This window comes from Nestor notabilis, unplaced genomic scaffold (assembly GCF_000696875.1).
Source record: "Nestor notabilis isolate BGI_N333 unplaced genomic scaffold, ASM69687v1 scaffold28383, whole genome shotgun sequence".
Taxonomy (NCBI): domain Eukaryota; kingdom Metazoa; phylum Chordata; class Aves; order Psittaciformes; family Psittacidae; genus Nestor; species Nestor notabilis.
Window position 1 is genome coordinate 7,523 of NW_009921029.1, and position 11,123 is coordinate 18,645.

The window sequence follows — 11,123 nt, forward strand, 5'->3', positions numbered from 1 at the left end:
AAGCAGATGGCACTTGTACCCACAGCCCCTGAGGGCAGCCCAGGCCCCCTTAGTACTGTAGAGGTGTGGGGAAGCAGAGTTTAGGGAATGGGGGGGGTGTTGTAGATTTAATGAGTCCATGCCTGTGTGGGACAGGAGGGAGCACAGGGGACACCAGGAAATGGTACTCAAGGTGCCAAAGCCCCTCTGAGCCTCTCATCTGAGCTGTTGAAGGGCACCGAATCACCACCAGCGGGGCAGGAAATGGTGGGGGATCCCCTGTCCCCTTCCCTGCGGGAGCCAGGACAGACCCACAGACATGGGAGCAGCTCCAGAGCCCTGGAACCTTCCACAGCACCAGCCAAGATCCCTCCACACAACAATGCCTTAGAGCAGTGCCTCTGGATTGCCAGCAAGCCCAGGTCTACCTGGTGCTACTGGAACTTGATGCTGCAAAACGCTGACAACCCTATTTATAGCCCACTGTGACCTGCTCACTGACCAGTATTCCAGAACAATGGAAAATCCTCCTGCTCCTCTCTCCAAACTGTCTGGACATTCCAGGAGTTTGCTCATTTACAACACCTTCCAGCAGTATAGTCATTTACTATAAATAAAACCCCAAGAGAATTAATTATCCCAAGAGCTAAAACCATAATGAAGTTCCACTTCTAAGGAACTGATCCGGACACTGTGAAGAGAAGGAAGAACTGGGAATGATTCTCTTTAATGATAATGGCAAGGAGTGCTGTCCTGCATCACCCTGTTCTGTGCATGGGCAGAACACAGCAGCAGGTCACTCCTTTGACTTCCTACTCCCCCCAGCAATATTGTCCCCCTCCAATCACACATCCCATAACGAGGCAGTTGAGGAACTGACCCACATCACAGCTTCCAAACCCAGAGTCTGTGCACAAGTCCCCCTGGTGACAACAGCCACGCTCAGGACACACTTCATACAGTAGGTGTGTGGATTACACCCTCTTTTCTCATCTCATGTAACAAATACCTGAGCTCCAGAGGTGATGTTCTACCCGTTACTGTATTTTATTGACTCACGTGTTGCTGGTCTGTCCATCCCCACCCCTGAGCACCATCCCAGCACCCTGCCTGCTGCCGCCTCCCCATTACAACCTGTCCCCCCAACACCATCAGATTAACCCAGCAGAGAAAGGCAGTTGTGCACTCCTCAGTGGTACCAGTGGACACAATGAACACAACACCCAAACCAACGTCCCCCCTGCAAAGCTGTGGATCTATGAATGGTATCACTGCAACCAGCCTCAAGAACCTGCCTAATGATGCCAACCCCTCCACACCAAGAGCATCACGTGCAAACTTGATTGTATTTGGTTTGGTAAAGTGCAAGACACTGCAGCAAGAGAAGGCTTCTTGGTGCGACTCCACAAGAGTTAGCCAAGACCAACATGCCTTAAAAGCACCTTTGAGATGTTGTGGGGGATGCTTTGAGGCCACCAGAGGATGACAGCAGATGGGAATTAGACCTGGCACGTCTCACTCCCCAATACCCACCTCTGTGCATCACTGGAAGCACTGGGAAATGTACAGGAGCCAACCAGCCTCCTTCAGCCACGATTAAAAAAGGAGCCAACAGCAGCTGCTCGTGTCTCAGACCTTTCACTGGCAATCTCCCTACACCCTTACAGTGCCACAGCAAAGCGGAAGGCAGGTACTCGTCCAGTTCATGACTGGGATTGGCATAATGAGGGCACACGGAACAGCCCCCTCTTCCCAAAGGAACCAGTCCAGCCTCTTGCCCTCATCCGCAATCCATCCCACAGCAGCCTGGTGTGAATGCAGAGATGGAGCCACTTCCAGAGAGGTACAGGAAGCCCCTGGGTGTAGTTGTCCTCAGAGAACCTGCTCAGTACTCGATGAGGATATGTCCAGTAGCCTCCACGCAGCGTAGGGGTTGAGCTCGTCCTGGTCTCTGCAGAGTGCCCACACGTACAGCATCCGCAGCACCTTGTCCTGGAAGGGAAATCCTGCTGTTAGAGCCTGGGGGCTGCTCACACACCTCATCCAGGCTGATGGGGATGTGCTCCAACCCCCTCCAGAGACTGTCCTCATGAGTCTGCTCTCTGGTTCTAAGTCTGAAGGTGCTGAGTAAGGACAGTGGCTGGTAACATGTTACAGTCAGGAACAGATAAACCTTTGATTTCCAAACTCAGAATTAGGGTTTCTAACTTAGAATCATAAAATGGTTTGGGTTGGAAAGGACTTTAAGATCATCTAGTTCCAATCCCTTAGTTTGTAAACTTAGAGCCTGGACTAGAGACAGTGGTTGCAAAAAGCCAAGTCTTTATTAAATGCATGTATTAAGTCAGTAATTTTCTCCATCCCCAGCAAATGAGCTGACTCCAGCTCCCACCCTGTTTGCCAAACATCTTTGTGCTCTCCTCTTACAGTGCCCTTCGTGAAAGCAAGAAGAAAAGACCAGGATCAGGTGGAAGCTCTGGGATGGAGTTTCAATGTACAGCAGGAGAGTTCAGTTCTGTCCCAGAGGAGCTAAAGGAGCAGAACTCATGGTGATAACTGCAGGCAGGGAGTTAGTTAATGCTCAATACATGGGTTTTAACACTTTGACAGGAAGAAACAGCCCACACTGAGCTGCACCAAGGACCTAACCCACAAGGTGCAGGATTATTCCTACCAGTCAATGCAGTATGTGTGACACCCCCTGCTCCAGATGCACCAAGATGAACCCTAACACCCAGGACGACTAACACGGGACTAAGAGGGAAACCACCTCCAGCTGAGAGCATTCCTTACCGGGTCACCTTCCACCACTTCTCCTTTCTGGTTCTTAATTACCAGCACGACCTGAGCCTGGAAAGTGATAATTAAAACTGGTCCCTGCTCCATCATCTTCCCCATGGCCAGCTGCAATGGAAGAAAATTCCATCAGGAAAAAATTCCTGCATATTAGGGTAAGAACATCAAGTATTTAACACCACTGCTCTGGCCTGACACAGCTAACACTGACAATGCCACCTTCTCCAAAGCTGAACCTGGCTATTTCAATCAGGTTATACCTTCTCCTCAATTCTAAGGTCACTCCATTCAATACTTAAAGAACTTCTTGACTGCAATGCAGAGAGGAATGGAGAACTGAGGTTTGTTTCCCAAAGCTTACAAAATACAACTCTCTTCCTGCCTCTGTTTGTGGGGATGCAGAATGCTCCAGAGGATGTTGTACTTCAGGAACTCTGGAGTTACCTTTTGGGGTAACCCAGCCACTAACTACCTCCAACTTAAGTCAGAGCAAAGAAGAAAACCCCTCCTCAGGTCATGAGTTTCTAATTCATCCCCCCAAGGTGAAATACAGAAAAGGACACTCACATCAATGTTGTCAATGTCCAGAATCCTGGAGTGGAACTGGAGCCCCATGGCTTTGGCTTGCTGGATGGGATGAGCAAGCTGACTGTAAGTCTAAATGAAGCAACAAACTCGTGTTACATGTTTGAATTTGCTCTGTCACGAAGAAAAAGGGATTTTCTGCTTAGAAAGAACCACCAAAAATGACAATAAAAGTTGGGTTTTGCACATATGCTGAAGACAGAGGCCTTGCCAAGCACCAAACAGCTACATCAGATGCCCTGGGCTTCACGGAACCAAAGGCTCACTAAAGATCCCACCCTTCCCTGGCCAGAACAGATCCATCCTTCAGAAAAGAGTGCACCTGAGAGCCACTGCACTTATGCTTCTGATTTGACAGCAGACAAGGAGAAGCAGTGTTGGCCACAAGCTATTTTCCTAACATCCAGCCAGCCCGGAGGAGCATTTCTTCCCTACCTCCCCACCATGGATCTTCTAACCTTCAGCACAAGCATTTAAATGTAAATATCCTACAGAAGTTACTGGTAAAGTCACCACAGTGAAGCTGGAGTTACAGATCAGGGGTGCTGAGGACAGGAGGCACAACCAACCACAAACTACACCCAAGTCAGTGTGCTGGCAGCAACCTGCAGTTCCATTGCATACCTGCACAGCCAAGCTTTTCCCTTCCTGGTTTGTATTCCAACACTGCAGCAACCGGAATTACAAACTTCATACTTGTGGAATGATTCCATTCAAGAGCCTTTATCTCCCGGATTCTCACTAACAGGACTCCCATTTCCTCCCTTGGTTTATTTTGAAGATGATTCTTGATTTATGAGCTTAATTTCTATCTACAACTGGCTTCGAAGGGTTTGCTTTTTGTCTTCTGAACTGCAGTGGATCTGCTGCTTCTCTCTAGAGATTCCAGAGGAATTCCGTGGTGTCACTTCAAAGTTTGCTTGAACCAACAACAAACTTCTTTTACTTTCAGACTGCTTTAAATATCCTGCTCTTACACACTGCGATGTTGTTACAAAGATGTTAATCACCATATTAAACACAAAGAATTGCCTCTTCCAGCTCTGTAGAGGTGGTGACCAGTGAGAACACCCACTTTAAACCATTCAGTCCCTTAGAAACAGGACAAGCATGGCTCTGCATGCCTGCAACACAATTACTCTGGAGCAGAGCGAAGAGCAGGATGTGTGTCTGTCCATCTTGCCAGGAAAGGATCTGCTTTCATGAAGTTAAACACATAATAACAGAACCACTGAATTCCAACCAGGATTATTCAGTGTTTCAACAAGTGGTTCCAATACTGAAAATCCATCCCAGTACAAAACCAAATCCAGTTTTCTGCAAGGACATATCCAGGCTGCAGATTATCTCTCTAGCTTCAGCCTGCCAAGGTTATTTGCTGGGATATTGCAGTGAAGTTGTGTTTGTATAGGGGCTCTAGGGATGACTTGACTCTGCAAGCAATGCCTCTGCACCTTCTCACTCCCTGTTTGGGACACAGGCTCTCCTAAAGCCCATCCAAATCAAGAAGGGCAGTGCAGAGCTGAGCCAGTTCCACTAGCTTGAGGTCAGCTCTAGATTCACTGTCTCTAAACAGCTCTCCACTCCTAGCCAGACTATTCCAGAACTCCTCCCCATACACTTGACTGCATTAGTGTTTTACACCATGTTCCCTGGGGAAGCAGCTGGGCAAAGCAGGGAAGCAACATCACAGATACAATAGCTTGTAAGCAAAGGTGGCACAATACACCTACTTACAAGGGAGAATCATCACCTTTCCAGACAGTTTGAGTAGCTCTACTCACCGCTTCATAGCACCAATCTTTGAGGATATCAAGCTCTCCAGACATCATAGACTGAAAGAGAAAATGGAATAAAATAGGAACATTTTTCCTTTTAGCTCATCCCATAATGCTACCTCACGACTAGGAGCATCATAAACACTTCTACAGGTGTGTTAGCATGTATCGAGTGAGATACAATCACTCCCTGCACTGTGTTTCAGGATGAGAAGATCACACTTTGCTCTCTCTTAGCATATTTCTCTCTTCAAGCCTCAGCTTTCCCAGTCTCATACAAATCTCAGCACAATTTCTACTGTACTTCTTCAATTTGCTACTTTCACTCTGTCTTTCCAGACATACTGTGACAGTGAGAGGAACTATATCCATTACACCTGAAGTCACATCCTTCAGCAGTGCTGTCCTCTGAGTGGTCCTTAAAAACATGAAGTTCCACAAAAGTTCCTTGACTAGGACCATTTCTCATGACCTGGTCTCTTCCCAAGCAGTCACAGATCACTTAGAATCCAGTAGCACCTGCACCAAATTCCTTCCCTTACCAGTATCTGATAGTACCGTTTGCCCAGTGCTGTTCATTCACAGAATGGTTTGGGTTGGAAAGGACCTGAAGATCATCTAGTTCCAACCCCCTGCCATGCATCACACTGCAGCCCCTCCTCACCTCCAGGACATTGGGGATTATATCAAACTCGCACTGCTTTAAGAACCGGTCTTTGTCAAAGGATGGATCCACTTTCAGTATCTCTGTCAAAACCTCAGACATTTCTGTCTTCGAGAACAATCCACCTAAAAAACAACTCAGTGAGACTGGTGGCACAACAACTGTCACAGGGAACAAGAGAAAGATGTTTGGGGAGACACCAGAGGGAAGGAGGAGGCACCTGGGACCAACTGCAGGCTTTAAGTTAAGCTTGAGCTTTATCCCATACAAGCACTTGTCATGGCACTGCACGTCTGATCCAGTAGCAGGCTGATACTGCATGATACTGACCCATGCCAAATAATGTAAAGCTCCAGAATCACGGAATCACTGCATGGTTTGGGTTGAAGAGACCTTAAAGCTCACCCAGTTCCAACCCCCTGCCATGGGCAGGGACACCTTCCACTAGAGCACGTTGCTCCAAGCCCCTGTGTCCAACCTGGCCCCAGGAACACCTGGAGGACAACAGCAGTAGCAGGCACCAGAGCGGAGCTGAGGCCAGTGATGCTCTTCCACAGCAAAGGTGAAACGTTACCTATTAAGTCCGTGACTTTGTCTGTGACAGCTCTGGAAGCTCGAATGAATGCGTTATCACTCTCATCATACTTCATCTTCATCTCAAAGAACCCTGGAAGGAGAGGAGCTGTGAGCAGCAGAGTCCTTCCACTAAGAAACACCATGCAGTGGGTTGCAGATCAAACCTGCTGCTTCTTTTCTATATCACTTCAATGACTAAGAACTATCCATTTCAAAAGTTTCTTTTTTCCTCATCTTCCTGCAGTGTTCTTAACTAGCAGTAACTGTAATGAGGAGAATGCTGCTTTCTCTGACTGCAGCTGCCAGAAACTCTGGACCTTCTATGCAGATTTCCAGGTAGAAAATACACCAGACTTGCTCACACCAGTAACAGCCTCCTTTACACCCCTGATTCAGTCTGCTACAAGGGGTAGCAAGATGTGGAACCAGCACCAAAAAGTTTAACTGGGGCTGTGTGTCTAGAATAGTATCACAGAATCATGGAATGGTTTGTGTTGGAAGGGACCTTAAAGCTCCTCCAGCTCCAACCCCTGCCACGGGCAGGGACACCTTCCACTAGAGCAGGTTGCTCCAACCCCTGTGTCCAACCTGGCCTTGAACACTGCCAGGGATGGGGCAGCCACAGCTTCTCTGGGCACCCTGTGCCAGCGCCTCAGCACCCTCACAGCGAAGAACATTCAGTACGTTCAGGGTTTGCACTAAACCCAGGCAGAAGGCAAAGTTCCACACGTTCCAGAGTTCTAAGCAGATGACAGTAGAAACCAGCTCGCTCAAGACAAGATCTTTCCTTGCCACAAGCTCAAGCTCAGGAAGAAGTGACCTGCCTGACATGCATGCATGAGTGCCCTGGCCTCTTCCCAGTGCCAGAGGGGATCTGACTAGAAAACAATGGAAAAAAGAACAGAGTTCAGCTCTTTAAGTAGTGCTGAAAGGAAGATTTGGTACCTACAAGGAACAGGGTCTGATCAAAACCAACCCCTGACGGAGGAGGGGCCCGAAAATAGATGGAGCAGCTCGGAAAGCTGTGCTGTTTCAACCATGCCTGCCTTCCATTTGCACCACCTCACAGCAATTGCTACAACACAAGAAAGGGCTCTGATTTGCATCATGTTGAGCCTAGTTACACAGATGGCAGGGAGACCCAACCCAGCAAGAATCACAACTGGGAAAGTAAGGTGCTTTTCCATTGTGTTTGGAACACTTACTATTGAAAACCACGTTGTTGTCCTTGAAATCTTTCCACTGCTGGTACCATTTGGAGTCTTTGTGCAGCACCACGCCCATGGCCTCCCTAGAAAAGGCACAAGAGAGGGGTGCTTGTGAATAAGCAACTTACAACTAAGTGAGAACAAGAAAGAGAACATCCTGAGGAGTATCACTGCAGCATCACTGAGGCTGACACACCACAGAAACACGGCTTAGTGTGGCAAAGGCAGCAGAGGAAGCAAAAGAGCTCAGATTTAGTCCTGCCAAATGTAACTCTACAGCAAGATGTTAGAACTGAGGAAACAGGACACACAGGCCAGTCAGGATTTATCATCAGAATCTTGTGTACCCACTTTAGTGTTTTAACTGCCCAGTTTTGCTATTGCAGGGTTCAGTATCATCAACTTCTGCTGGAAATTTGCTCTCAGACCTACCTGTGCTGCTAGGTCAGGCCTCACCCCACAGCCTCACTTCAGCACTTGGATTTTAACCAGCCCTGATGTGTAGTTAGGTGTTAAAGTTTGTAATCCAATTCTAAGAGGAGTATCACCCCAGATGCCATCCCATACTTACTCATTAGCCTCAAATATTCGCTCCTCTTTAATACTCTCTCCCGAGAACTCTGTTCTTTTCCGTAGGCGCTCTGGACGTTTGTAAGGACCAGTCTGTCCTAAAACACTTTCATCTATTTCCTTCTTAACTGTTTCTACTCCCTGAAAGGAAAATATCCCCATTAGGATGATTTACTGTTCCCCCCACTCACTTCCCAGAAACTGAAAATCATTTTTGTTGAAGAAATAAATACATAAAGAGGCCTCTGCCTTATATCTATCCTGAATCTCCCCTGTTTCAGTTTAAACACGTCATCCCTTGTCCTATCAGTACAGCCCCTGACAAAGGTCCCTCTCCAGCATCCTTGTAGCCCCCTTCACACACTGGAAGCTCCTCTGAGGTCTCCACACAGCCTTGGACACAGTCAAACCTTACAGCTAACAGGTACCTGAGAAATAGCTTTGAAGGCTGCTGTCCTGCCCAGTTTCTCCCCTCCTTTTGTCACTGACTCTGCAGACTGCTTTGCTGTTTTTGCTGCTTCTTCCACACCTTCCTTTATCTTCCGGCCAATATCAGTCTTACTGACTTCATCCAAACTCTGCAAGAAAACACAAAATGAAAGAAAAGCTCATGTCAGGTGAAACAGGTGGAAACTTACGCTGAGTAACTCCTTTATGGGCATGAGGAGGTCTTTAGTGTTCACACAGGACAAAAACAAAACTAACCCAACCTAAGGTGAACACACAGCCACATGTCACAGGGGAGACTTGACTGTTACACTATGGCTTGGCACTGCAGCACTGTCCAACATCTCTTTGCAGAACAACAGATTGGGCTGCTCATGGGACCACACACATTTGTAATAGCTGCTACCCAGAGATTTTAACTCTTTTTTCCCTTGACATCAAAGAGAAGGACCAATGATGCCAGAGTTAAAAAAGCCAAGCCTTTCCCCTTGAAACAATCAGGTGCTTCTTCAGAGCAGGCAGAGGAGCACTGGAGATGGCTCTCTGCTATGCAACTCTTCCTGCACAATCAGGAAACATTCTTCTCAATCTCACACCTTCATATCCATCACTTCAGCTGTGTTTACAGAGCCAGGACCTTGTATGCAAGAGGTTAAAAGGACTCTGCCAGTAGCTCGTCACCCTTTCATTCTGCACTGGCACACATCAGATCCTCAGGGATCTTGGAATTCTCACCAGCAACAGGCAACCAACCCTGGATGGGTCACAAGCCACAGCCTCAGAGGAAGAGAAACGACAGGGTGACAGGACCAAATGGTTTTCCCTGGTTGTCAATGGCATTTGGCTAATGAAGATGCTCACAGCACCTTCACCAGTACTGAAAAGATACCAGTTATGTCCACATCAGCAATGAGCTTTATGTCCAGCTCATAACTACACACAGCTAAGCCACACCAAAGCACATTTAGACAGATGGAGAGTGACAGAGCAGAGCAGAACATGGGGACAGGGTTATTCCACAGCTGCCTTTTACCTCTTTCACTGTCCCAGTTATTTCTTCAAGTTTCTTTTTGATCACTTCTGAGGTCTTCACTGTTTCAGATTCAATGGTTTTCTGTGGGGGGAAAAAAAACATGCTGCATGTAACTATGAGGAGAGAAAACCCTCAAGTCCAGTTTAGCACATAGCACAGTCCCTTAATGCTGTCACTGAGAGCAAAAGGGCCCCACCTTCCTTGAGGAACTAGTTTAAAGGTTCATTTATGCAACTTCTGCTGTTTATAGTTCTTCAAAGAATACAAAAGAAGGGTTTAAATTCTAATGCCTCGTTCTTTCATCTGCTCATTATTTGGGAAATGCAGTGAAAAAGCTGCTGGAAAGATTTTCCACTTAACACCAGTATTCCCAGGCAAGCAGAACTTCCTATAAGAACAGACATGCTGAATTCAGTTCATCTGCAGAAAGACTCAAATCTACGTTCACAATGGTAACAGCTCAGTGACTGGGCAATGAAAACACCAAAGGAATTCCTGACTTACATATTTCCTCCTTGCTTCTCGAAGAGCATCAGATTCTTCCAGCTTTTTAGCTTCATCTCGGAATTTCTTAATACTTTCTTTCATCTCCTTGTTTTTTGCTAATTCCTGTTTGATGTTCTCCACAAACCCTGATATAAAACCCTTTCTTCCTCCAGAAGAGTAGCATCTGGACTAAAGAAAAGCATTCCATGTTGTAGGATCCAAAGAGACATTAAATTAGACAGGAATCAAAGCCAGCAGGTAGATTTACTTAGCCAAGCACTGAGTCACTTCTAGCAGAGTAAATGTTGTAGAAAATACAAAGCCACCTTGAGAAAGCAGCAGCTTAACCTCAAAAGAGCCAATGTCCAACTCAGTTCTAATGCCCTGGGGAAGTACATCTATACAGCCATTAAAAAAGATGTTTCTCCAGAGGAAGTTTAACTCCAGAGGTTAGTTCAGGCTTAAATAACTTGGTCAATGAAGTTACCAGAGCACCACTCCTGAACTCTGTCACCTGGACTCAGCAACTACAATATTCCCTGAGGTCATCAAATACATCTTAACAAGTAGAAATATTCAACCTAAAACTGGTGCTTCTCAGAAATCCACCACATCGAGTAGATCAGGGTTCTCACGAGAAAGCACTTTTGGCCTGAAATAAGAAGAAATCAGCTGTTAACCAACCTGATGGGTCTCTAAGCCAGGCGGGCTCATGCCATACACTGTACCCCTGGGGACTGCAGGAACTGGGTATCTTCTGGATATCAGCCACATGCCACTGATGAGACATTTCTGCAACAAAAAGGTTTAGTGTACAAGATGACAGCAGCCCTGAAAAGCCAAGGGAGAAAAGAAAGAACACTGCAAACAGACAATATTCACTGGGCTTCTGGGAAAACATCCTAAGTGCTGCCAAGAAACACTAGCGAGTGGTTTTAGAGCCATAGAATCCCAGCCTGGTTTGGGTTGGAAGGGACCTTAAAGCTCCTCCAGCTCCAACC

General features: G+C 46.8%; 1 protein-coding gene across 1 annotated transcript; it reads right to left on the reverse strand.

The window, feature by feature from the left end:
• Positions 1 to 1,851: 1,851 nt before the first annotated feature.
• TIMM44 (translocase of inner mitochondrial membrane 44 homolog (yeast)) lies at positions 1,852 to 10,911 on the reverse strand. The gene is made up of 12 exons (XM_010010968.1): positions 10,807 to 10,911; positions 10,141 to 10,311; positions 9,637 to 9,717; positions 8,585 to 8,734; positions 8,158 to 8,297; positions 7,584 to 7,669; positions 6,377 to 6,469; positions 5,803 to 5,927; positions 5,145 to 5,195; positions 3,343 to 3,432; positions 2,773 to 2,883; positions 1,852 to 1,971 (listed from the first exon to the last, which is right to left on the reverse strand). The coding sequence occupies exons 1-12, from the start codon at positions 10,894 to 10,896 to the stop codon at positions 1,852 to 1,854; spliced, it is 1,308 nt and encodes a 435-aa protein (XP_010009270.1). The 5' UTR covers positions 10,897 to 10,911.
• Between the last annotated feature and the right edge of the window lie 212 nt (positions 10,912 to 11,123).